Genomic DNA, 27,346 nt, shown 5'->3' on the forward strand with positions numbered 1-27,346 from the left:
ATCTCACAGCTGCAGGGCAGGACGCCTGAGCGATATGACTAAATATGAACAGATTAATTATGTTTTATTAATTGCATGCGTTAACCCATCAACATTAACAGCCCTAATATAAATATAGATATATTTGTAGGTTAAATTCTGAATATTGCTTTATTCAAATTGATGTGGTGAGAAGCACATAAAAGCTCCTTGCTTCGCTCCATTCTACTGCATTGATTTGTAAACGAATAGATCCATGTACGTCCTTGTTTTCCTGGTCTGAGCTGTCATCTGACTCAAAACTGTACAGCTGGGTAGCTCCAATTTTGTTCACCATTTTTGTTGCACTATAGGTTTTGGTGTGAAGGGCTGTAAGCTAGAGGAAGAGCAAGAAAACAGAGAGCTCTCAGTAATGTAAAATATAAAAACTGTTGCGAAAAGAAACTTTTAAAAAGTCAGGAAGCTCTCTTCCTGAAAAACATTCCTGACAGCAGAAGTAAGACAGTATAAGAGAGAAGCAGGCTGCGACTTGTACGCGCAGGTCTAATCTCTCTGGAGAAGATGAAAGGGTCTCTGACACGCCTAGCAGACAGAAAACAGCAGCACTAAAGGACCCTAAGCGAGGGGTAATGATAGAGACACATAGCTTTTATTACACTCAGCAGTCACACTGCATTTGAAGCACGTCATACCTATGACTACCTTTTCTTATAACTCTTCATACACCTTTTCTATCAATCTGTATGATTGCATAATGCTGAAATGCATTGAAACATGCCAGATCTACTGCTTTTTTTCACATTGTAAGACCAAAGTCTGAGTAGTGTGGATTCTTGATTTAAAACCAAACCGCATGTCATAACCACGGACAGTATATGACCCTCTGGCGTTCTAAACAGGAAGTTCCTGCTGGCTCCAAGAAGCCAAAATCCCATAGAGTTATACTATAGAGAAATAATCAGCTATTACTCAGTCGTTCTATTTGTCAGAATAATCATTCTAGCTCTGATTCTTTTTAAAAATGTTGTTGTTAATCGTCTTTTTCCCCACTATAGTCTATTTTTTCTGTAGTGCAATTTATTATAGTTATAGGTGCACTAAATTTAAGAATTATTTACCATTTATCGTTTTATTACTTTACACCAGGATTAGTATGAGCCAACTGAAAGGTTACTCTTCATTATTATTCACCAAATGGCAAATTAAAAGATTATTTTCAGAATTTTTTATGTTTTTTGTGATACACAATCCTATAAAAAACAAAACAAAACTGAGAGCCAAAAACAAGTTTTAAACCTAATTATAGGGAGATTAAATCCTTAGTGAGTTCTGCCTTTTTTGTGTGAAGACGATTTCAATAATCTAATAAATAAAAATCAAATGCTGATTTCAGTGTCCTGACTGAAATCAGAATCAGGTGATATAATTGGTCAACAGTTTCCTTTAAATTAATACTTCATTATGCATTAATTAATATTAACAAAGGAACTCTTATTGTAATGTGTCACCCATTTCTTATACATTTTCGGTTGATGGTGTACCTTGTGATTTTTAAGAAGGAAAAAGTGTTCCTTGGATCAGAAAATGTGGAAATATACCGTTATAGATGACTAAATCCACGATTGTCTTGGTTTTCCTCGTCTGATGCTACAGTCATAAATAGAATTGCAACTGCTCAATGGGGAGGTGTCCCCAGAATCTTCAAGATTTCATGATCTTTTTGAAAATCATTGGCATGGTCCTGAATGTAGACGGCTGCCATCAGGCCTACAGAATCGTCCACTTTATATAGACCCTTGGCTAACAAGCAGCTGGTAGCCAGTAACACTATGGACGAACACTGTCTGGAAACATGTACAGAGCTGCTGCCGGCCGGCGATCCAACTCCCAGCACCACGTGGCCGCCCAGCTGTCGCCCAATTATTAAGTCACCCGGCTGCCACTGCCACACCTCAAAATATGTCCGGGAGGTCAACTTCTAGAGAAAAGTTGTCCAGTCACCAGTCAAATTTAAACTTTTTCTTTAATGTAGCCACCTCACAGAGTGTAAAAATTACATTATGTATGCCACCACGCGGTGACCTGCCAAATTTGCTAAAAAAAAACACCAAAAAAACTTTTTAGGCATTTTAGGATATGTGACAGCAGTCTGAGCTGACATCTGGCCCTAAACTGTACGGCTGGATAGCTCCAATATTGATTACTATTTTTGCAGAGCCCGTAAAGTGAAGTTGTGGGTGTAGAGGACTGTAAGCGTGTAAACGGAGAGCTCTCAGCGATGGTGAGGGAAAGAGGGGGCGGGGTTGCTCCCTTAACTCAGAGAGAAATTTCTAAAGAGCTACTGTTGTCTGACTGATTTTTTTTTTTCTTAAAACAAAATCACAATTGAAGTTCACTGGGAACGCTTTGAACATACATCAAAAAATGATCGGAAGGGGACTTAAAAGGAAGTGCTTTTGGCTCCGTGCTGCAGAGGTGGGCTGAAGGAGGCGCCTGTCTCCTCATCACCTCCTCCTCTCCTCCCTTCAGGGGAAGCAGCAGCTGGGACCTGGAAGCGGAGGACTATGTTTGTTTTCCTGCTCAGCCTGCTGGCTCTGCCGCTTGCGGCTCCTCACGCCGGCGGCAGCGTGGCTCTGGCCCCGCTCGGACAGCCATCCCTCCGCTCCGTGTGCAAACCCATCCCGAGCACCCTGTCGTTGTGTCACGGCATCGGCTACCGACGCATGTGGATCCCCAACCTGCTCGGTCACGACAGCCTGCGAGAGGCACAGCAGCAGTCCGCGGCCTGGCTGCCCCTCGTCTCCAAGCTGTGCCACGGGGACACCAAGAAGTTCCTCTGCTCCCTGTTCGCGCCCGTCTGCCTGCCGGAGCTCAGCAGCCCCGTCAGCCCCTGCAGGAGCCTGTGCGAGGCCGTGCGGGACGGATGCGTGCCCGTCATGAGCGCCTTTGGCTTCCCCTGGCCAGAGATGTTCAACTGCTCCCGGTTCCCCCGGGGAACCGAGCTCTGCATCCCGGCAACCGAGGCGCGCGAGGGGCGGACTGAAGAGGAGGTCCGGCACGAGGAGGAGCTCAAGGGTCTGTGAACTTTCCAAAAACGTTTCCAAACTAGGATGAACCCGCTTTTAAAAGAGCAAACTTTGAGGGAAAAAAACCCTAGAAAAGAATAAAACAAATTAGGGATGTTATTATTTATGTCGTTATATATGTTGTTTTTAGGGAAAAAAAAAACAATAGCTCTTTAGAAATGTATCTCTGAGTTAAGGGAGCAACCCCGCCCCCTCTTTCCCTCACCATTGCTGAGAGCTCTCCGTTTACACGCTTACAGTCCTCCACACACACACAACTTCCCTTTACAGGTGCAACAAAAATAGAGCATTTCCTGTTTGGTCTAAACTTGCATGAAATAGGTATCAAAGTTCCCTTTAATATTACTAATCATACTAATCATGACTTACTGGGGGCTGCACGGTGGCACAGTGGTTAGCGCTCTTGCCTCACAGCAAGATGTCCCCAGTTCGACTCCCGGCTGGGACCTTTCTGTGTGGAGTTTGCATGTTCTCCCCGAGCGTGGGTTTTCACCGGGGACTCCGGCTTCCTCCCACCGTCTAAAAACTTGCTTCGTAGGTTAATTGATGACTCTAAATTGCCCCTAGGTGTGAATGTGTGTGTGATTGAGGCCCTGTGACAGACTGGTGACCTGTCCAGGGTGTACCCTGCCTTCGCCCATCAGCAGCCGGGATAGGCTCCGGCACCCCCGCGACCCCGAAAGGGAAGAAGCGGTCAAGCAGATGGATGACTTACTGGAAAAATCAGCTTTTTTTCCCTCCAAAGAATGTTGAAATTGATGCTACGCTGATAAAGTTTTTCTCGTAGAATCTTAAGCACCAATAAGCCAAAAGACTCTTCACAGTGAGACCAATATAATATTGTGGCTTATCTGTCACCATAATACAACTGACTCACTATCCTGAAATCTGTGAAGTGATACAAACTCTGTTTACAACATCCACTGAGTTTTTCACAATATCCCAAACTTATTGTGAGTAGAGCATTTGACTAATTTTAAACCCAAGACTGTCAGTTTAATGAATTCATTGGCTGCTAAACATGTAAATAATTCGTTTGAAAGCAAATTAATTTCATAAATAATTTGAATATCTCCTGTGCTTACATTTACACAGGTTTTATTGATTCCATGTGGAATTTTCTTGTAAATTCAACAGCAAAACGAAGTGAAAAAAAATATGAGTGAAAAAGATTATCAACATTTTATTGGATTTATTGTTTTACTTATCTGGAAATCAATTATCACAACAGTTTCACTTAAAGAAATGTAAATAATAATCACAATAATATTACATTTTATTTATTACTCAATGCCACTTTACAGCAGAAAAGAGTAAAAAGAAAAAATTGTTTAAAAATAACATTATTAAAATACATTATGAAAGTATAAATGAGTTAATTGAATGTTGTTTGCGTCTGCAAACATATTACGAGTTCTAATAAAGTCATTAAATTTAATAGAACGTCAACAGGAATTATCTCCTATTTTATTTATATATTATCTCTTCTATCAATTATCCGGCGTGATGTTTTTTTTGTGAAATTTCCATGTCGGAGCTTAAGAAACGTCTGAATGCTCTCTATCACCTTTGAACAAAGCTCCTTTTCTCCTTCTATAGGGAGCATCATTTGCGATGTGTGCAGTCTGGCTGCAGAGGGAGAAGGTGACATCCAAGAAAACTTCTGCCACAGTCCGTACGGTAAGAACAGAAACTGGTGTTGGTTTTTGAAGGTCAAGTAAATGGAAAAAAGTGTTTAATAATGACTGTTGAGTGAGAGGATTGTTTACATTTTCTGTCCTAGCCTTGAAGATCCGTCTGGACAGCGTGTCTACAGTGGGACGGGACCGCCAGCTGGTGCCCCATGCCCGCAGCCGCATCCTCCGGTGGGCAGGCGGAGGCGCAGAGAGGGTTCAGGAATTTGGAAGTGCAATGATCTATGGCGCTCTGTGGCTGCAAGAGGGCGGCAGCTGTATCTGCCCCGGACTGGACGCTGGAAGGGTCAAAGAAGATGCAGAGTCGGCTGAGGGGCAGATGGATAGGAAGGAAATCAAAGATGGAGGGAAAGTGGAGAAAGCAACCCCTGGTGGGTGGTTCTTAACCTTGGCTCAGGCTGAGGAGGGAAGACTGGTGCTGACTCGACTGGTGAGGTGGACCAGAGGGGACAGAGAACTCAGGAAGTTCATCAGAGCGCTCATCAAAAAACCTTGTCCAGAAGTTTAAAGTCATTAGCATTTGTGCTGCTGAAGTTTTATTAACTCACAGCACAAAGTGTCCATTTAGGACGTTTAGCAGGTCCCAAATATTGCAGACAAGTCACATACACTATGGACCAAACAGTATGACTAGGAAAAAAAAAAGATAACATGTTAACATGATTTGGAGCACATCTGTAAATGTAAAGAAAGGAAAAGCGAGTATTTTACATCCTTTAAACTGGGGCAGGACGATGTATTTTGAAGACACAGGCAAAACTGAAAGTATTTCTTTGTGTACTTATTGTAAACGTGTTTTCATAAATATTTGCATAAAAACCTACAGCCTGTCTCTTCTGTTATGTTTTTTTTACGTTTTTGTTTATTATTTTTAACATTTCAGAATGGAATAGTTTGCTGAAATGAGAAGAAAAATATTCACATTTCTAAACATCCAGTGCAGGATAGTCAGATCTTTGAAGATCCACTCTGATCATCTTATGATCTACTTTCAGAGAGTTCCCAGCAGTCTTTTAAATACGATTAAGTCATTTTTAGTCAGAATCCAAAACGTTGTGTTGCTTTCTAGAGCATAGTTTCTGCAAAGCGACAAGAGTTTATTCGAAACTTACCTCTATGTTGAGGGCGGAGTGCAGCCCAAGTGTGCAGCTTAACCCCGCCCCCTTTCCCTCACCATTACAGAGTGGAGTGGATCACAGAGGTTTTAGTTCTACCTTCTTCTACAATTTTTGTCTGGTCCTGATTCGCTAAGATTTGAATAAAGACATACTCCGAAACGTAATTTTAAGTATAATTATCTTTATATGTCCTCCATCATAAAAATGCTACAAGAACACAAAAAACACAAGTTTAATCACAGTGGATTTTTAATTAATTTGTTTTTATTCTTCTTTTTCATTGCTTTCTATATTTAGTTATACTAAATTTGGTTTTGTTGTCTTTTTAGGTTATTTTTTTTTATCTGTAAGTTTACTCATCTATGCTTACAAGGCTGACATATTTTTTTGGTTAAGTTGATCAGAAATGTATTTTTTGTCATTTTTTTGTGTGTTTCGATAAAGACAGAAATTGGACTCCATAGAAATGCACACGTCTGCTTGACATATCAGTTTCCTTCTCCCTCCGTCTGTAACCCTGTGTCTTCTTTTTACCTAATCTTGTCTTTTTTGAAATATGTAACAATTTGACAATCACAAGTCATTAAAATTTAAAAAATATATATATAAATGAGGCCTTTAGTTTAGTGGTGTCTTTTTACTGAACTCGAGATCTATACTGTCATGCATGAGGTGTATAAATTATTCAAACCGCAGTCTCTCACCTTCTTCAGTACACAGACAGACACCCGTCTCTTTGTATTTCTGCACCTTTGCTGGTCAAAGTCTCACTTTTTAGTGGTCATCATCGACTCCTCTACTCTGCTCTACAGAAAAGGTGAGTTTTTTCAGAGTTTTAAGAGTATATGAGAATCCCTCTGAAACGACAGCACCTGTCCAGGTGAAAACAAAGAACCTGTGGAGCTCAATTACCTGATAAACATGCATGGAGACAACAGGATCCTTAAAATCCACCTGCAGCCTGTGTTGAACAGTCTTTATATCACATGCAGATCAATTTTGTAGGTTTTATTTCATTTTAGAAAATGTTTTGCTGTTTTTTGACAAGTACAGATAGTTTGGTATTTTCTTTTATCATATCAACTACCTGTGACTTTGGATCTCCAAATTCAAACACTCACATTTGGAAGTGTTCATCTAAAAGAGTGAACAGTGTAAATGTTCTTTTTAGAAAGTCAACAAAGTTGTGTTTTATGATATTTCATTTTGCAAAGCAACATAATTTAGAATTATTATTCTTAAATGTAATAGGTTCCTGGTACTTCTTATTCCTTATTTCCTACAAAATCAGACATATCTGTTGTGAATTTTAATAACTAAAAAAACAACTTTCAAAACTAAAACTTTGTCTTAGATACACACAGCCATTTATACTTACATATGTCTTTTTCCCCACATCCTTAAGATAATAAAAATCATAGCAACTTTAACAAATAGTCAAACTAAGGCGATCCCTTAGAGATAGGGTGAGAAGCTTGGTTACCCGGAGAGAGCTCAGAGTAGAGCTGCTGCTCCTCCATGTCACGAGGAGTCAGTTGAGGTGGCTCGGGCATCTGGTCTTGATGCTCCCTGGATGCCTCCCTGGGGATGTTCTGGGCATGTCCCACTGGGCGGAGGCCCAGGGAAGGACCCAGGACAGGCTGGAGAAAGAATGCCTTTAAACTGGCTCTGGAACGCCCAGAAGAGTTGGAGGAAGTGGCTAGGAAGAGGGAAGTCTGACATCTTTATTTAGACTGCTGCCCCCATGACCTGGTCCCAGATAAGTGAGAGAAGACAGATGGACGGGTGGATGGATGGATTTTTTCATGGAGACTCTGGTCTCATCCTTGCTGCTTGTGCATTCGTCCCCCTTTGCTAGGATGGTGTCAGGTGCCATTGCCTTGGCCTTCCTGCCTCTTCTGCTGACTCTCATAATCAGGTACCGCTACTACTTTGTGCTGTTCTACCGGGCGGTTCTGGTCAGAATATGGAAGGACTGCATCACGGGATTAAGCCGGGAGGAGCGAGCCTATCAGTATGTCCTCACTCATTCCACCCCCGGGGACCCTGACAGCATCCTGGACTCGTTTGATTACTGGTGCAGTAAAGTGGAGTACATCAGTAACATTGGGCCTAAAAAAGGTGGGGAGGATGTTTGGAATTTTAGGTGTTAATAAACAAAAAGTATGTATTCCTGAATGCAGTTATTCATGAAGGAATGTTCTCTGATGGGTTCGTCAGGGAAAATCCTGGATCGGATGCTCATGGAGCAGAGCCCTCTCACGGTTCTGGAGCTGGGAGCTCACTGCGGCTACAGCACCATTCGGATCGCCCGGGCTCTGCCTCTGGGGGGCAGGCTCTACAGCATTGAGATGGATCAGACGAATGCTGCGATAGCTGAAAAAATCATCCGCCTGGCAGGGTTTGACGATGACACGGTGAGACAAAAGAGAGTGTTCACAACCCTGTCCACCTGGACGCCTAACTCTCATGTCTTTTCAGGTGGAGCTCATCGTGAATCCATCAGATGAGGTCATCCCTCGACTGCGGTCTGACTACAATTTGGAGAGGGTTGATTTCGTCTTCATGGACCACTGGAAGAAATGCTACCTTCCTGACCTGCAGGTGTGAAGACATGACTAGAGGATCTGTTAATCAAATAGATTGATTACAACTTTCGCACCATGCCTTAATCTCATGCACCAAAATGGGGCATTGACTCACATGGGAGCTATAGGTTTTTGGGTTGTCTAGGCCATTGAGGGTCGTAGAGAGGAGCGGTTACATCTTAAGGGGAGCGTAGCTGTGTCTTGCAGTTCCCTTGAGTCTCGTTGGACCACCTTAAGAGTCGAATTGAAAATGAAATGTATCATTGTCTTTGATGTGGTAACCATATCGTGAAGTATTCGTAAAGCTAATGGATGTTACAGTGCACTTATTAATGACATGCAATTGATGCTGTCATACGGGGCCCCTACACCACACTCTAGTCCAGGGGTCTGCAACCTTCAACACTAAAAGAGACATTTAGGTCCGTTTCTCATTGACCAAAACCCAGGAAGAGCCGCTAAGTCCCAACTACCTGTTTAGAAAAGGCACAATTAATTTATGGTTTTATGGCAGATAATTCATTAATTTATAAAACATAGCTTTCAAATATTACAATTATTGAATTAAAACAATGTTATATTTTTTATATATAATTGTTTTCTCATTGACAACAGCAAATACAAGTTCCGTTCAAAATGAAATACTGTACATTCTGTGTCAAATTAGATGCAGCAGATTTTCTTGAATTAAATATGCAACAAAATCAACTGAAGCATGACAAGATTGGTGTAGAATCCAAAAAATGTTATAAAATACTATAAAAAATGTCTGTGATAAGCAACTGGGCACTGTTGTGTAGTAGAAGATACAAATCTGTGCTTTAAGATTATTCTAACAATGAACCTCTCTGACCATCATTAAACTTTCTACCTATCAAAATTTCTGACATCTAAGCATGATTAATTAAAGAATTTGATCTCCTCTGTCACTTCCTTCTACAGATGCTTGAGGAATGCGGCTTGCTGGGTAAAGGATCTGTGATTCTGGCAGACAATGTGCTGTTTCCTGGGGCTCCAAAGTTCCTCAGATACATTCGGAAGAGTGGTCTGTACGAGTGGAAGATCCACCGAGCAACACTGGAATACAGCAAAGGCATCCGGGACGGGATGGCAGAGCTGGTGTTTCAGGGAATTAAGTAAACCAACTCATATTTATAAAACCCCCCAAAATGCAAACATTTTGTCTAATATTCAAGCTAAGTTTGAGTAGAATTGTGGCATTTTAATGAAAACTTTTTCACAAAAATAGTAATTGGCTTACATTTTTTAATTTTAGTGACAGCTTTTTTAACCTACTTATTTTTTTTTATTAAAAAACCTTACAAAAGTACTTTATATGAATCAATTTCTGTGATATTTTTTATCATTAGCATTTTATATGAATTCATAAATAACAAAATTTCAACATTAAATTACATGTCAATGATCAAATATTAGGAAAAATCCTTTCATATTCAAATTATGGTTTTGATTTTGTCTGTTCGTCATCCTAAGATAAACCTAGAATTTAAAACATTATTTGAGGAAAATTTTAATGAGTTATTATTAGATGGATTATTTTAATCCATTTTATTTTAAGAAATTATAACACTCATAACTAGAATTTTCTTTGTCATTGCTTGTACAATGAAGATATAATGCTCTCAGTGTGTTTAAACAAACATATAAAAGTCAGAATGAGAAATAAAAATAAATTTTAAATGGAAAACACAAAATCTAAAATATACATCCAGTATTGCTAAGGATAACAATAGACTACTAGTGAAGAGAGTGATGTGGTTTTGGACTTGTAAAAAATAAACAACCTATAATTGTACTTATATAACCATATAAACATTGTGTACGTCCAACCTGGAAAGCTGGAACTGAAAATTAAAATCAAACATTATATTCTTCAATTTTATTTTTTCATTTTCTTATTTAAACAAAAACAAAAGGAAACATGACTAGATCAAAATGGTTTTATTATAACAATGTTTATTATAAATAAACTATACAGGAGGAATTTCACATGGGTTCTGTGTGTTCTGGTGTATCATTTAACAAGTTTCACTGTAACTAAACTAAACTCATTTTAAAAGTTTGAAGAGAGAATATTGTAACTTGATGAAGACACCACTGAAAGAGTGCAATAAAAGTTCACAAGACTGCAATAAAACAACTAAAAAAACTTTATATATTCATTTGTTTTCCTCATAAGTGATGCATTATTGTGCTGACCACAGCAGTGTTTCTGGTTTCTCAGCGGTGAAGGCACATGACTGAAGATACGACCAGGTCAAAGTTTAAATAAAGGATCACTGAACCACAGCGTGCAGCTGTCACTTAGCTATGACAGTTACAAAAGCACATCAGTGTGTTTATAGGTCTCTGAGAGGGTAATGGCGGGTCCAGACATCAAGAGCTTCTGGGGTCTGCAGCTCCAAATAAGACATATATGACCCAGATGGAATAAAAGTAATGCTTTTATTCTGTTAGAAATCAGACTCTCTACTTTTTCTTTAAAAAAAAGGAGAAAAGGCAGATGCCTCGGATGAAACTGAAAAACTGTTCATTCTTTATATCATCCACTGGTCTTGGTCTTGGTCTGGTCCTTCCATGTCCACCTGCCCAAGAAACAAAGTCTGATGAAAAAGGAGTTTATCTGTGTTTGGTTTGAAAAAACGAGCCAACAAAAGCAGAGATGAAGTTTTAAAGCTAAGCAAGCACACTTTTTCACCACCAGTATTAAAGACATGGAGGGCCAAAGGAGACAAATTGAAATAAATGAATACATCATTAGTTAAATACATAAATGTGTCATTAATTATTTAAAATTGAATTTATTCTATTTGAAATATAGCCGCGAGTGAGGTTGTAAATCCCACAGATGCTACCAAGCCCTGTGAACCCCTTTTCTACTCGCCCTCAGTGGCTGTTACACTGTTTTTCATCTGTTGTCCCTGGACAGATGTTAAAACTGTCAACCTTATAAGTTAAAAACAATTAATAAAAATTTAAAATATCATGAAAAGGAAATACAAAAAACTACAATCTTCGCAATACTCCAGGGAAAAAGTTCAAACAACACTTTTGTGAGCTTGCCGCACTAAGGCCATTCAAAATCTACTCTTAATAACAAAAAAAATTGTATTTTTTTAACAAGTAGCTTCCCAATAATGAGTTATGAAGACATACAATGAAATCCCTAGGAGGAGTTTAAACTGAAAGATGGTGGTCTCTTCCAGAGGCCAAAGGTCAGAGAAATGTTGTTTAGTGGTTCTAGACTTGTTTCTGGCTGCTTGTGTGCAAAATTTTGTGAAGATTGCTCAAACAAAAGTTATGTTTTCCAAATACCGTGCAAAAATAGGAACATTTCCAAATTGCACACTTTGCCACAACCATCCCATGATCTTTTAAAATCTTACTTTGGATATCATTGACATGTTTTTGTTGGTGGATTTTATTTTTTTCCACCAAGCCTTATAAGAGATTTTGGCCACATTCATTTTTTAACAGTTCCATCCACTGTAATGTCACCATGTTTTTTCTTTACTTTTTTTTAAACACATTTTTAATTGGAATATGGTAAAAATGTAATACATGAAGTGTTGGATCAAACTGAACAAATTATGCCATAAACATAAGAATGTTATCTTGTTTAACAAAAAAAATGTGTTGCCAAGGAAATCCAAAAATGTACTTTTATTGATTCTTTAAAGAATGGCATAGAGCTGTTTGTCACCCCCAGGCAACCCAAAAATAAAATGGTTGCTATGGGAATAAAACCAACAGAAAAGCCACCATTTAAGAAAAAGTACCCTCTCATTATTATGTCAGGTGCTCTGCTTTCAAGAGCAGAATTGGAGAGCCAGTGGGATGTAGCGGCTGCTAAGCCTGTAAAGACGGGTAAAAAAAAAAGGGTAATTGGGGGGCAGCGAGGGCAGGTAGCACCTGAGGGGCCATACAAGGCTTTCATTACTTTGATTAATGTTGTATTTATTTACCTCAATTTGTCACCTTTAGCCATCTATATAAAGACACCTGACCTCCCATAAAAAGAATACACGAGGTCACCTCATTGATCTCCCCATCATCTGGAGACTCATTGTAATCATTCATCTCGTCCATGTCCTGCATGTCCTCTTCATCTTCAGAGTCTTCCTCGCTGTCTTCCTCATCCTCGTCGTCCTCCTCTTCCTCCTCCTCATACCCTGCCTGGATCAGACATGCAGACCACATGACTGAAAGAACCTCACGCGTCCAGCAGCTCCAAACTATCACGCCCTTACCTCGAAAATGGGTTTTCCGATGGGCATCAGGTTGTTGTCTTTTTCAGCGATGCTCTGTAACTATAAAACAGCAGATCTTACAAACTGTAGAATGACACAGCAGAGAAGGCGGGAAAGGGTCAGATCCAGTCACCCATGTTTGATGCTGCTGCTCCTGCTGCTGCAGCTCCGCTTCGTCCACGCACGGCCGGTCCAGGTTAAACCATAGAGACTCGGTGATGCGGGGCAGCAAGGAGGGGAACAGTGTGGACATGGCTGCCGCTCGGGACCAACAACATCCACGAAGCCGACGAGAGTTTACAGTAAAAAACGATAAAACGCAGAACCTTTCGAGTGGATCACAGGTCTGACGCTTTCCTCACTCTACACACAGAAAGGTGTAATAAAAAGTTGATAGCCTGAAAGTCTCCTTGTTTCACTTTGGCGTCGAAAATTCAAAATAAATACAACCGGAAGCTGCTGGTGTTCGCAAGTAAAATGTCCCCTCGTGTCTGAAAAAAGGTTCCGCTTTAAAAATAAAGAGAAGAAAAAATAGTGAGGTGAATTTCAAAATTAAGATGAACAACAATAGATAGGTGTAAACTTTAGATGAACATTTGTTGATATTAACTGGAACATTATATTAATGATTTTTTATAGTTTTTATTTTTTAATGTATTTTATATAATGTTACAAACCATTTTACAAACAACAGCTAATGATTTATTTAAGTTTAGATTTACCTGTAACCTTCTGTTACAACATATATAATTAAACATGCTCTTGACTAAAACGGACGGGTTAAAGTAATATATGTAATTTCATCGAATTGATAGACTAATCATCTTTTTCACCCCCAAATCTCAGTCCAATCATGTTTACTTTCATTGTTTACTTAAAACGTATTCAGTGGAAAAAAAATGAATAAAAAATTATATCAAACTAGGATGTCATCAGACAAATAATTAGGTTTTGAACTTACTAAAAGCAAAAACATTAAAAAAACAAGGTCCCGCTATGTAGTCAAATTTGACAATTTCATGCTGCACAAGGAAATGCCGATGTAAAGGAGACTTAAAATCACAGTCCATGCAGACTCTTTTTTGTTTGATTCCATCTGAATGAACAGCTACATATTTTGGTTTTTTTCCTGGTGATTTGGTTTTATTTCTTGCTTGCTTTTTTCTTTTTGTTTCTTCATTCATTTTGACATTTTTCTAAATCTAATAACAGAGTGCACCTAAACTTTAGGCTCAAGCAAATTGATCCTTAAATTATCTTTAAAAATAAGAATAAGTTAATCCGCCCTGTCTTTTGGGGGGTAATTTCTTAAAAAAAAAAAAAAAGATGTAAGACATTAATTTAATTGTGGTTTTAAATATTTGTGGATCTTAGAAACAGTTTTTTTTTTAACCCTATTCATAACTTAAAATAGTCGGGATAAGGCTGCCTGGTCCCTACTGACACAAAGTATCTACCTACTCACAAAAAATATATAAGATGGTCCAAAAAATCTATTGATCTTCAAAACCTACTGAATCCCCACACATTCATGAAGAGAACATGCAAACTCCACACAGAAAGGACACAGTTGGGATTTAAACCAGAAACGTCTCGCCGTGAGGCCAGAATGCTAAGCACTGCACCACTGTGCAGCCCCTGCCTGTGATGTTTCCCTTTTTTTCCTTTCTTTTTCTCCTTCTAAAAAGTTCTTGTCCTTTAACCCTTGAACCATCTATTGTTGTGATGGTTCCAAAAAGAGCGGTGGCTTTGCAGAAGGTCCTTATCAAGCCCAAATACATTCACATTCTTAGTTTAGCAGGTGAATAAAAAACAAAGGAAACAATTGCAGCGGAAGCATGTCTGAACTCCCACATTTTTGCTTTCTATTGGTCACACTGACATTTCATGAGCTCTTTGTGCATGTGTGTGTGTATGTGCACGCCCATGTGTGTGTGTCAGTGGGAGGGAAACAGACCTTGAGATAAGCTCATCTGTATAAGAAAACGCAATAAAATCTATCACACACTCTCGTGAACAATCTCCTTTTTTCTCACGTGTAGGACTTTCTGCAGACTTTATGGTGAAAAAGTTGCAAGTTTTCAGATTTTAGACGTTGAGGAGGGGCATTACTGTCAGTCACACTCACTCGAGGGATCACACAAAGATGTGTGCAGCGTAATTCCTGTTTGGTCTGGAGAAGCGTGTGAGAGGTTGACTGGAGATCCCGATTAAGAAGATCGTCAAGACAAAGTCTTTGCAGAATCTCATAAGGTAAAGCAATACTTATTTTCAAACTGAATTGAACGATTTACCTTTAAAACAGGTTCATTCTGTCATGATTTTAGGCTAAATTTCTATTCTTTTCAGCAAAAAACAAAAGTAGTATTTTAATTTTGAAAGCACACTACAATAATCTAAAACAAAACTACCTGACAAATTATTTTAAGATCAGTCATTTTTTTTACATATTTAAACTAATAGCTTCTATAGATGACATGTGAACATGTCAGACCAGATCCTTTTGTAAAATGTCTAATTTCTAGATGATTCTTTATTCATTTTCCAGCTTCTTTAATATCAGATATTTTAAACACATTTTTAACTGTTTTAAAATAGTCACTGAACTTTGATTTCCTTAGACATTTGACTCAAATTTTCTTAAACATCATATTGTAGAACACATACATAGAGATAGTAATTATATTCACTATTTATCATGAAATAAAGAGAAAAAGTTCTACGAAAACTCCAACTACATATAAAACTAAATCTGCACGTCAACATAGTTTTTTTCCTTCATAATGAGGACATAGTCCAAATCATTCTCAGAGCAGAGCTCGGGATAAAGCTCAAAGCTTCACAGGACACTGCGTTTCATTCACTGTCATTGACTTCTCAGTATTAAGTGCTGATATGACACACTTTACAGCCCATGCTAACACAAGAACATTGCTGGGTAAGGGTTTCAAGGTCACATTTTTTTTCCAGACAAAACTCATTTGAGCTGAATGTGTCAAATATTTGTCGTTACTGTTACTTTTAGCTTATCTCTGTCTCAGTTTTATGATAGAAATATGAAAGATAACTTCTAAAGAGGACCTTGTATTTAATGTTTTACTATTGCTTTTCTCAAAAGGTTACAGTAAATAATTTGAATAGTTTCAGATGTTGAAGTTATACTGATACCACATATCTAGTAAATGAGTATTTTTATTCTATACATTACTTTTTTTAATATTCACAAACAAAAAGACTTGTATTTTTTACAGTTGCAAACTGTCCTAATTTTAATCAGATAAAATGTTCAAAGTTTTTGTTGGAGCATGAGCCTGAATTCTGATTAAATATGCAACAGCCCAAATACCCAGCATGCTTGACATGCTGAATGTTGACACATTAGAGAAAAAAAAGAACTTTCCAAAGCTTCAGACTGAAACTTTTCCTGTTATACAATAGATCTCTGCCATAGAATAGAATAGAACAGAATGACAAGAGAAGAAAGATGAACTACTGCCGCTCTGCAGAAACTATGTCCTAGAAAACGACAATTTTAAATATTTGATTAAAAACTGCATTATTGGAGTGGGACTTGATGTAAAACTTAATGGGGTGAGATTATAAAAGTTTGCAGCTTTAAACTCCCTTCAAGCAATTAATCAAACTGTATTTGAAAACCATTACATTTAATAGATTAAATGTGTCATGTGTGTCTACTGCATGCGTAAGTGCAAAAATATTTATTTTTGCAAAAAAAAAAACAGCTTGAAATAAACCAATCGATCAATCAATTCCTTCTATGCTTTGTTGAAGATAGAAAGAACGATTGATACCACTCTTCTCCACAGCCATGAAGCTGGTCCTGGCTTTGCTGCTCACCCTCTCCAGCAATGTCCTGTCTTTGGACAAACTCAACATGTGCATGGATGGAAAACATAACAAAGTAGAGCCTGGTCCCGAAGGACAACTGTACAGTCAGGTGCAAAAACACTAAACATCCCCTTACTCAGATATGTTAAAAAGCTTGTTGGGGTGAGGCTGTCAAAGAGTTTTGATCCTGCTTTTCCTCCTTCCAGTGTTCTCCGTGGCGTGAAAACGCATGCTGCACTGCAAACACCAGTGAAGAAGCCCACAATGACAACTCCTACCTCTACAACTTCAACTGGAATCATTGTGGCGTGATGAGCGAGGCGTGCAAAAAACATTTTGTTCAGGACACGTGCTTCTACGAGTGTTCGCCACATCTAGGGCCGTGGATACAAGAAGTTTGTACAGCCCTTTTTGCCCTTTGAGCCCTGTTGTGTGTGTGTGGTTGGAGCACTAGATGGCGTCACAGATCATAGTAGCCTACTGAAACTGTAAGAGGAACTCAATCTGTTGTGTGCATGTTTGCAGGCAGATGAGAGTTGGCGCAAGGAGCGTATCATAGATGTACCTCTCTGTAAGGAAGATTGCGAAAGCTGGTGGTCAGACTGCAAGAACGAGTTGACCTGCAAGACGAATTGGCACAAGGGATGGGACTGGAGCTCAGGTAGAACAGATCAGTAACACAAACCACTTAGATGTGAGATCATTTACACCACAAACTCATTTTGGTCTCAAAAAATAGGATATTTAGAGATTTCATCTTTCTAATGACCTTCATAATGCCCTTTTTTCTCTCCCAGGTACAAACAAGTGCCCTGAAGGCAGCAAATGCAGTAAATGGACGGACATGTTTCCGACACCTCAATCCATGTGTGAACAAATCTGGTCCAATTCATACGTTTACACCACTTACACCAAATCCTCCGGCCGCTGCATGCAGCTCTGGTTCACTGGAGCGAATCCCAACAAAAAGGTGGCAGAGTATTATCTGAACAACTCCAAGGAGAGCCAGAGATTTTCCCCAACGACGCTGCTCTTTCTGACTCTCACGGCTTTGTCTGGAATGAACTACTAAAAAATGTTATCTGGCCTCTCCTGTATCACCTTGAGCAAAACAAATAAAGTGGTTTGGAAAGCTTTTTCTGGCTCTTAATTTTTTGAAAATATCCAAATGTGGCAACTTATTAAAATAAAAAAGATATTACCATAACCTCCGGACTACCAGCTATGCTAATTTGTCATTTGTAGATGACATTTCTAAATCTGAAAATCTCCCAACAACTGCTAAATATTGTATTTTCCGGAGTACAAGTCGCAGGAGCAACAAATGTCTAATGAAGAAGAAGAAAATCACTCTAGAGTATAAGTCAAACTTTTGGGAGAAAAGTCTGACGATTCAGAATTAACCCTCAAAGCCGACCGTAACGTGATTCACACATCAAACTCGCATTTATTTATTCTGTTTTGACACACATCAAATTCACGTCTACTGCCTCTTTTGACGTGGGTAAATTGGAGAGACACTCTCTCTGTAACCCAGTTTGGTGACTTTCTGTTCCACATTAGTCTGAGGGCACAAAACACAAATACAAGGCTATTAATGTTTCAATGCACATAAGAAAAAAATGTTTAAGAGGAAAAGAATCAGATTCGCCTCCATGTTTGCTTTGGATGACACTTCTTTTTCTAGCACTCTGGTGGTTATCACAACCACTAAGGGGCAACTGGTTAGTGAAAACATAAAAAAATATGTGAGCCTATTTATGTTTTAAAAAAAAGTCACTTTTGAATATAAGTCGCACCTTTGGCTAAATTCTGAAAAAAAATACTGCGACTTATACTCCAGAAAATACGGTAAACTACTTTTGATATCTACATAGGAGATTTACCAAATGTATTAATTTACGTGGACCAAATCCCTTAAAGCAGCTCTGTCCTTTTTCATTTTAAAGGACAAAGAATTGGCACAATTGAAAAAAAAGGTATTTCTCACCTTCTCAGTGTGAAACCTGTTTGGATGAAAACAGCTGCTTTCCTGGCAAATGTTTTTTTTAACCATTTAGGTGAAATTAAAACATTTCCCACAATAAACCTGACCATCTCTCACTGGTTGAAAACGCTACATTAGATTACAGTTTTTTTCAACCCCAAAAATATGAAAAGCTAAAATCTTAAACAAATTGGAAAGTCTTGTGAAGTAAAAAGCAGATGTGTAGGTCGTGAGACAGAAATAAAAAAAACGTGCCTCTCTAATGCTCATGAAGAGATGTGCCACACTTCACGATAATGCTCTGCTCTGGGATGGCTTTTCTCTTAAGTGCAGTGTGCAGATCGGCTTAATGACCCCCTGGCACCCTCAAAGACCTGTGGGGAAACTGTAATGCTGACCCCAGATCTGCAGGGAGGGAAAAGGCTCCTCTGCTGTGGGCTCTCAGAGGGATCGCAGTGTCGCACCAGCATTCTGGGCCTGTTAGTGGTTACTGTGATTAAGAGCCCAGTAATTATGGGGCTCCAGTCCCCTGAGAGTCTGTGTGCTTTTTTAGAGTGACATAAAAGGGAAAAAAGGCAGAGAAAACCCCAAATTATCTTTGAGTTTTATATTACATTTCATTCCCCCACTTAAATGAGCTGTGATTGATTTTATATTAATTCTAAATTGGACCACAGAGGATCAACTTACGATAAATCTGATTTTTTTTTATTTCAATCATTTACATATAGCATACATGCAGCAGAATGCCTAAAATTATTTATTATCTATTAAAAGTAACGTAAGTAGCTTACAAATGTGCCTTGATCTCTGACAGACTGCCAACATGAACTTGTAGGTTATTTGAACCAGCAACCCTCATAGTTTTTAATTTGTTGCTTGGTCATAACTACCCAGATTGTTACATCTCCTCCACCAAAGTGAACCCTGCGATCTCCAGAAATACCGGTGACCATCATTTCTGTGCAAGGTGACCTGACACTCATCAGTGAACAGACCACTGCTGCATTGTCCGGGTCACATGGTCTTGTATCCACCACAAACATTCACAGTAGTATCTTGGTGTCAGTAGAGTCACCTGCAACAGTCATCTGGCATTCAAGTCTATTGTGAATGGATTGTCTGGAAGCCCTATATCCCCTCACATCTGCAGCTGTGTGACCTTTGCTAAACCATATCTTGAGTCCATTGGTCCACATATACTGGTCATGGTTGTGGTCTGTTGAGTTCCACTCTTGGGTCTGTCATGAACTCTACCAATAGTTTTGTGTCTTAATGCAAATCTGCTGATGACACTGGGAGAATAATCAAGTTCATCTATACTACCAACCTGAAGGTGCTATGGCCAGGTGGTGCTGCTTGTCCATTAAGCAATGTCTTGTGTCTATAGCTGTTGAATGATGAACTAGGAATGACTTGCTGGGAAAATCCTCTTTTGATACTCTAACTGACGCCACATTGAAAATGTTTTTCTTTTAGAAGTTTTTGGCCCCAATAACTAAGATGTGGCCTGTAAAAAATATTTTTTGCTGCACCAGTAGATCAACATTGACTAACCGTAACTATAAACAAGTTTTTAACGTCCTATTGCATGAATATAAAGATGTTGATATCTTTAAGGCAGCTCAATGTTATGGAATGTTATTCAGATCAGTTTTTCCACAGGCTTGAAAAAAGGATGAATGGAAAGTAATATACATAGATGTAAACTCACAGCTAAATGTGACCTAAAGTGAGATTATTTCTGCTTTTTGGGGTAAAAATGCAACACAGCACATGCTATTCAATTAACTTTATAGCTATGCTCCAAAATGAAATACTTTTGAAAACGTCTGACCGTAAAACCAACACAAAAAGCAAAATGAAAGGATCACGTTTAATTATTGAAAGAATATTATGTTTTAAAGGCACTGAGTCAGCACAATAAATCCCTCATCTTGCAGCAGCTCTGACCACAACATCCACTTACATCTCATGTTAATCCAGTTCTTCATTAAACATAAGTTTTGTTATTCACGGACAATTTGACACTATGTCATTCAAGGACACAAATCTTTCCTGAAACTTTCCTTAAGCATATCAACATATTTGATATTCGTTTTGACAGAACCATGACAAAAACTTTTCTCTTAAAATATTGTTTTACAAAGTCTTGTCTCAAACTACATGAAGTTCTTTAAACAAAATCCAGAAAAAAATTAACTTCTGGATGACCTCAATTGTTGTTGATACATTAGCTTTTGCTGTAGTCGCACTCACACAATTATGATGCAAAGCTGCACAACTGGTCTACACTCCACATGCGCCGTGACGGTCCAACTTTGAGTGGAAACGCTCACCTGAATTGCCTGGATCATTCTAAACAAGATCGTACCATTCAGTGGAAACGAGGGTATAATAGAGCCAAGTGGGACTGAAAAAATACATTTTCATGGTGGCAGAAGATGTGAAGGTAAACATTTTCAGAAACTTGAACCTTGAATTGTTTGTCAAAAATGAATAACAATGTATAATTCTTCAATGAGCCTCTCCAATAATCTTTTAATCTATTTGTAGTGTTCCCAGTGGTCTTTTAGTTATGATTGTGCCCTTTTTAGAAAAAACAAAAAAACCTGTGCCGTTTTCTAGAACATAGTTTCTGCAGGGCGGCAGGAGTTTTTTTAGAAATTCACCTCTGAGTTGTGGGCGAGACAGTTGGTGTGGAGCAACCCTGCCCCAATTCCCCTCCCTGGACACTCGGATCTGGGAGCCTTTTTAGTCTGCTCCTGATTTACAACAATTTGAATTAAAATAAATAGTCAGAAATTGAATTTTAAGCTTAATTTTCTTTATATCTGTCCTCCATCATCAGAAAAATTCCACAGGAATGTGTTAAAAAACACCATGTTATGATCAGGTTGCTAGTTGACACCAGCAAGAGGAAAGGGGAGAAAATATAAAACGACAACCTAAAAAGATGATTTTGAATTTTTGGTCCCTGCAGGATCCTGTTGATGTAAAATGTGCCAATGTAAAAACAAACTTGCAGCAGCTGCAGATTAAAGCTTATTAACACTGTTGTAGGGGACTGAGAAAACTGAATTAGATGACACCGTGATAGTGTGCACTCTATGGAACATTATGCAGAATCATCTGCAGAGGTTTTCAGACTTGTCGTCACACAAGTCTCTGATGTTTTCTTATGCTCACATTTGTCGGATATCTATGTGTTTAATAGTAAACTCAAACACGGGGAGGGATGATGCCACATCCAAAAATAGCACTTACATGACTGCAGACCCTGTTGCTATAAATACTAAGCTTCTCTGAGGTCAATTGCAACACACCACCCTGTCTGACTCCCCCACTGTCTCCCTACTTCTCTGTCTTATTCTTTGTATGCGTGCATATTCACACCACATGTCAGCAGCCAGACTCTGTGGGCAGAGGAAAAGGCTGAATCAGAGAAATGAGAAATGTTTAAACACCGGGCAGCGAGTTTCCTGTGATCTGGCAGCCTGGTTGCTAAGCTGGCAGTACCTCTTTATGTGTGAATGTGTGTGGTCTGGAGAAGAATGGGATTGCATAACCCCATCGCAGGTTTGCTGATAAATGGCTGCAGCTTCTGGAGGGGCTGTGGGTTCTTGGTGAATAACACAGGAAAACTGGAAATAATGATGGATTTCACAGTGCAGAACACAACCGACTTTACATTTTCATCTGTATAAATAGAAAGTTAGTTGAATTTGGCCAAAAGGGGTTTGCAAAAACTACATTAGGCTACAATGTTGCATAAAATCCTGTTTTAACAGCATTTCAAATTAATCTAGAATTTGTAAACAAAGAACGACGGTCTAATTATGGGCTTTTAGTTATTGGATTATTATGTACAATTACATTTTTTTTATCAGAACTCTGGTCAAATTTAACACCAGAAAATACAAAAATCATTGTTTTTCCGTTTAGATCCACTGAGATATGGACATTAGTGACAATTTTTATCATTCTGAGCACTTACTAGTATTTAAATCTTATCATATTATAGGAACAATGTGGTAAGAGGCTTCCTTCTACATAAAATTTTAACTTTTCTGAGTAGCTCATGATTTAAAATCCACCATTCCTTTGGATTTGAAATTGGTTTATCCCAAACAATCAAATAGAAGCAAAAAATACTGGAGAAGAAAAACTAAAGAAATATGGATGTATACATAAATGTTTCAAATTTGGATGATCAGTCGTAACTTGATCAGAAAAAGAAAAAGAAGATACATATCTATTTATATTTACATCCACATACCATAAATACCCTTAATCATAAACAGACATATTTGTACACATAGATGTAATCTATTAGATGTAAAGTTTGTTAAAAAAAAAGCAATTAAATGCTTGAAGAAAATTAGTTACTCTCGCTGCTATTAACATTTATTTACCTATTTTATTTTGTTGTTTTTAAATAGTTACTATAGTAAATAAATATATACTTTATTTACCAGTCCAAGTGCAGATCACCTATTAAATCCATAAGTATCAATGTTAACCAACATGACATGCTTTTTGATTGCAAAATTTATAATTTAATTTCAGAAATTATTAGACATATTACAGGTCAGGTACCAAAATGGAGTGCATTTTCATTGAAAAGATTATAACAATATTCATTGTTGTTATCAAAATTGTTATTACATATCACAGATTCAGTATCAAAATGGAGTGCTTTATGACTACGATCAGAAAAGATTATAGCATAAATTATCAATAATATATATTAATTGTCAAAATTAGTGTTCTCGGTTATAATAGTAAATGAAAGGTCAATATTCTGCATAGTTCATAATGCATCCAATGAGTTTTTAAGGCCAATTTTCAGGCCATATTAGTCAATGTCCTTGTCCTTTTTGCAAGGAGGAAAACGTAAACACTTTCCTTTGTGTATAAAATTGTCTTCTTTATAAAATCCTGCCTTAGTAGTCTTGCAGTAGATATATTCACACGTATAAACGAAAAGGAAAACATATAATTGAGTGCTATTTGCATGGATGAACATCCAGGTAGGGATTTAAGGGACGAGAAACATGTGATTGTTGCAGCAGCTGCAAGCAGAATTGGTTTGGTGCTTTATTTATTATCCGAGGACATTTTTTCCAATGTTTTATGTGTTTTATTTGTTATTTGTGTTAATCAAGTTAAATATACTACACCAGAAAGGAAACACACTCTGGTCTCTAAAATAAATCGTTTAACGGAAATTGTTATGTGTGATGTTTTATTTTGAAGATTCTCCACCGGAAGTGCCCTCCTGGCTGTTCTTCTGCTCGCCCCCGACGTGGATGTGGGCTCTCCGGTGTGGATTTACATACCCTGGTTTCCGTGGGACTGGGAAGCGAAAGAGCAGGGTGGTGGTGCGCCGTCCAGGAACCGAGGGAAGCAGCGTTTCTCGGACTAAACATGAACTTCTAGAGCGGTGTTCGGCTCCGCTCCGCCTGCTGTTTGGGCCAAAGAAGACAGCGTCGGTAACTTTTCTCCCCCCGGAGTACTTTTTCTTGTCCGGAGGAAAGCTTGGAGTTTTTTTTTTTCTGAAGGGGGGTAAAGACGGGAAGCAGCTTGAGTTGAACCCGGTTTGAGGGGCTGTGGCCATGGCCGGGGGAGGTGGCAGTAGCGGAGGGGTTTCTCCGTTGGGGCCCGCTCCTCCAATGTGGTATCACCGGGACCTAAGTCGAGCCGCGGCCGAGGAGCTGCTCGCGCGAGCCGGGAGGGACGGCAGCTTTCTGGTGCGGGACAGCGAGAGCGTCAGCGGGGCTTACGCGCTGTGTGTGCTGTGAGTAACTTCTGATTCTGAACTGTTTGAACGCGAGTGTTCGGCGCGGACGTGATCGGCCCCGGATTAAACTGTTTATTGGCCCAGAGGGAAGTGAGTGGGAGAGAGGAACTGCCTTCAAGCCGCTGCATGGCTCTCACTTCGCGGTGATCCCTGCAGCAACACTCTTCCAAACACATTTGCATTCAGCCTGAGGGCTTGGCTGCAGAGACAAATAAAAACAACCCCTCATGTTGGCTCAGACTAACTAATTTGTGCACAAAACCTATCTAAAGTTGCTTATTGGAATGGCCAAGTTTCCTAGTTTAGTTTGTCATAGAGTTAATGAACCTCAGCAACTTTATTCTAAATATTAGAATACAGGGAATATACTCAACCTCAATGAGCAAAAAAAGAAAAGTTATGTCTTTAAAGACCCAGTCCAATCATCTTTTGTAAAATCTTTTATATATTTTTAATTCTGATTATGCAGTCAAAATAATAAAGCCTGTGTCGTTTTCTATGGCATAGTTTCTTCAGAGCAGCAGGAGTTATGGGCGGGGCTGTTGATACCCCCCTCCCCTCTGCTTTTAGTTGCTGAGAGCTTTCTGTTTACACTCTCTCCCCATAGTTTACGGTTTGGAGCCAGATGCCAGTTCAGATAAGAAAAGCAAAGACTACATGGATCTATTCATCTACAAGTGGATTCATCAGAATGGAGCAGAGCAGGAAGCTTGTGGCTGACCAGAATTATTTTCTGTCCTAAAAATAATCGTTTTAAAACTACGTTTCTCTGCTCCTGATCCACAATAAAGAAATATTCAGAAATGCAATTTGAAGTCAAATATTCCTAATATTTTTCCTCCTTTATCAGAAAAATGCAACAAGTACATGTTAAAAACACCAAAAACCAAGCTGTCATTGGGGTGGGTCAACACAAAAGCTAGAGCAAGAATCTCAAAAATACATTTATGAACAATGCAATTACTTTTTCTTTCTTTGTTTCTTTTATATTCACAAAGAAAAATGACCAGAAATATATATCTTCTTCATTACTTTTAGAGATGTGTCAATGATGTTTAAGATTTTTTTGTCCAGATTTATTTTTGAAAGATTAAAATAACAGCTGGCAACTTTTTTTTTTACTTATAGAAATGAAAGAAGTCCTTTTTATAATATTTTTACCCCCCCCCCATCCAACTGCAACTTTTCGTTCTTGTTTTGGTTGTTTTTATTTTTTCCTTTTGCTTAGTTTTAGTTATTTGTTCTTTAGACTAAAGAAAATTAAAAAAGCAGAGATGGTGTGCACAGTAACCTTCAGAGGCCATCATCAGAGCATTTGTTGGAAGCATTGACTGTAAATGAGAACTGGACTAAGTGACTGCCTTACAGTTCTTCCAATGAAATGAAGTCAATTCAGTTGCCATTTTTTTGTGGTATGGATGCTGGCATGTCTGAGCCAGACGTCTTCAGTAATTCAGTGATTGGTCGGAGTTGTCTGAGTCAACGTTTCTATGGCAACTGCTCTGGCCAATCAGGAGTGTGCTTGTTGGGAGTCCATACCCCTACTACTTGAAAGCGGGCTACATAAAATCTGTCAATCATATTTTACACACTCAGGTGCCTGACAACTAAGATGACATTTTTGAATGTTGGATGCCACCAGGCTCCACCTACTTTTATTGAGGAATCTGATTAGTCAGTTTATAACTTGAATAACTTGAACTACAAAAAAAAAGATGATCAAGAACACATTTAAAAATGTATTAGAGCAAGAATGGTTATTCTGACAAATATAATGACTGAGTAAGGGCTCTGTTTTTCTCTATGGAACTCTATGGGATTTTGGCTTCTTGGAACCAGCAAGAACTTCCTGTTTGGATTGCCAGGAGGGAGGAGTCACTCTGTCCAGTTCTCATATACAGTAAATGTTTGGAACTGACAGTATTTAAAAAGGCGTTACATAAACCAAGGGAAAAGGATGTTAGCCTTGAAAGGCCAACACCGCTTGCACCGCTTGTCTCCTGTACTTAGATTCATAGACGTATAAAAATGACATCTTAGCACAGTATGGTTGATTGTGTACTTCAGCCGTGCATCTTTTTATGTTTGGCTTTGTGGAAACTTCATACTGTTCAATTCTGGATCTTTTCAAATGTTTGTCAGGGAGAGAAGGGTAAAACCATCACTCAAATCTACATCACTTGTGTGATCATTTACTGCTTTTTGTTGAAGGACGACATTTATTTTAGACTGAGATTGGTGTACTGTATATCAAAAGCAGTTATAGAAACTTTACCTTTGTGTTGTAGATTCATATTTTAAATATTTAACACTCATTTATTTGTTTAGTTTTTCATTTTTTGTGATGTATTCATTTAGAATTGGCACAAACATTTTACACTAGTGTACCTTTAAAGGTAGAAAGGGGGACACACTAAACATTGCTCACAGATACAGATTTCACTAAGAGGGAAAAGGGAATGATTGGCATCAACCACATCAAGTGTGTTAATAAAAGAGCCTCCTTTTTAACCTAAATAAACATTATTTTGAAACCACCAAATGACTCTTGATAAGAAATATGTTCTTCGGTTCTGAATAAACATTGAAAACAGTGAGTTAGGGTTCAGCTGAGCTGTCGGCACATGGAGTGCACATGTGGGAGTCATTCAGTGATGAGCAGCAGATCATAGAAGATGCATTTTTTTTTTAAGTGTCAGCTTAAACTCCACACTGTAAACTGAGTTTACAAACCAGGTTCAGACCCACTCATGTTCCTAAGATGCTCTGTGATATTATTAACATTATAACCTAAGACTTTCCTCTAAAACATCCTGAGGGGTTATAAAGTAAACATTAGGGATGGCACAATTACTGCTTTAAAATCAAACTGTATGTTTACACTAGAGCTGTCAGGCGATTAAAATTTTTAATCGCGATTAATCGCATTTTGTCCTGAGTTAACTCGCGATTAATCGCAAATTTGCATGTG

The 27,346-nt window shown here is 38.5% G+C and overlaps 5 protein-coding genes across 8 annotated transcripts in view; 4 read left to right on the top strand and 1 right to left on the bottom strand.

Moving 5' to 3' along the window:
- Positions 1-2,428: 2,428 nt before the first annotated feature.
- Positions 2,429-5,591, top strand: sfrp2l (secreted frizzled-related protein 2 like). The gene is made up of 3 exons (XM_024276434.2): positions 2,429-3,054; positions 4,665-4,745; positions 4,849-5,591. Exons 1-3 carry the CDS (start codon positions 2,544-2,546, stop codon positions 5,265-5,267), a joined length of 1,011 nt encoding a protein of 336 aa, XP_024132202.1. The 5' UTR covers positions 2,429-2,543; the 3' UTR covers positions 5,268-5,591.
- A 2,075-nt stretch (positions 5,592-7,666) lies between these two features.
- tomt (transmembrane O-methyltransferase) lies at positions 7,667-9,706 on the top strand. The gene is made up of 4 exons (XM_024277918.2): positions 7,667-7,998; positions 8,098-8,294; positions 8,359-8,481; positions 9,408-9,706. The coding sequence occupies exons 1-4, from the start codon at positions 7,671-7,673 to the stop codon at positions 9,603-9,605; spliced, it is 846 nt and encodes a 281-aa protein (XP_024133686.2). The 5' UTR covers positions 7,667-7,670; the 3' UTR covers positions 9,606-9,706.
- Positions 9,707-10,412: 706 nt separating this feature from the next.
- anapc15 (anaphase promoting complex subunit 15) lies at positions 10,413-13,260 on the bottom strand. Its single transcript, XM_024277900.2, has 4 exons — positions 12,870-13,260; positions 12,737-12,796; positions 12,522-12,662; positions 10,413-11,071 (listed from the first exon to the last, which is right to left on the bottom strand). The coding sequence occupies exons 1-4, from the start codon at positions 12,987-12,989 to the stop codon at positions 11,024-11,026; spliced, it is 369 nt and encodes a 122-aa protein (XP_024133668.1). The 5' UTR covers positions 12,990-13,260; the 3' UTR covers positions 10,413-11,023.
- A 1,471-nt stretch (positions 13,261-14,731) lies between these two features.
- On the top strand, positions 14,732-17,723 carry folr (folate receptor). Its single transcript, XM_024277899.2, has 5 exons — positions 14,732-14,989; positions 16,564-16,694; positions 16,792-16,980; positions 17,111-17,246; positions 17,383-17,723. The coding sequence occupies exons 2-5, from the start codon at positions 16,566-16,568 to the stop codon at positions 17,655-17,657; spliced, it is 729 nt and encodes a 242-aa protein (XP_024133667.1). The 5' UTR covers positions 14,732-14,989; positions 16,564-16,565; the 3' UTR covers positions 17,658-17,723.
- A 6,105-nt stretch (positions 17,724-23,828) lies between these two features.
- Positions 23,829-27,346, top strand: part of inppl1a (inositol polyphosphate phosphatase-like 1a) — a 34,120-nt gene continuing 30,602 nt past the window's right edge. The window contains exons 1-2 of one of the 4 annotated variants that reach the window (XM_024277068.2): positions 23,829-24,063; positions 24,137-24,372. In XM_024277068.2, the coding sequence (XP_024132836.1) occupies positions 24,191-24,372 (182 nt within the window). In that variant the 5' untranslated portion in view covers positions 23,829-24,063; positions 24,137-24,190. Of the gene's footprint in view, positions 24,373-27,346 lie in introns of all 4 variants that reach the window. The other 3 variants (XM_024277067.2, XM_024277070.2, XM_024277066.2) reach the window with 3 other exon arrangements.

The sequence above is a fragment of the Oryzias melastigma genome, linkage group LG13, assembly GCF_002922805.2.
Source record: "Oryzias melastigma strain HK-1 linkage group LG13, ASM292280v2, whole genome shotgun sequence".
Lineage (NCBI taxonomy): Eukaryota > Metazoa > Chordata > Actinopteri > Beloniformes > Adrianichthyidae > Oryzias > Oryzias melastigma.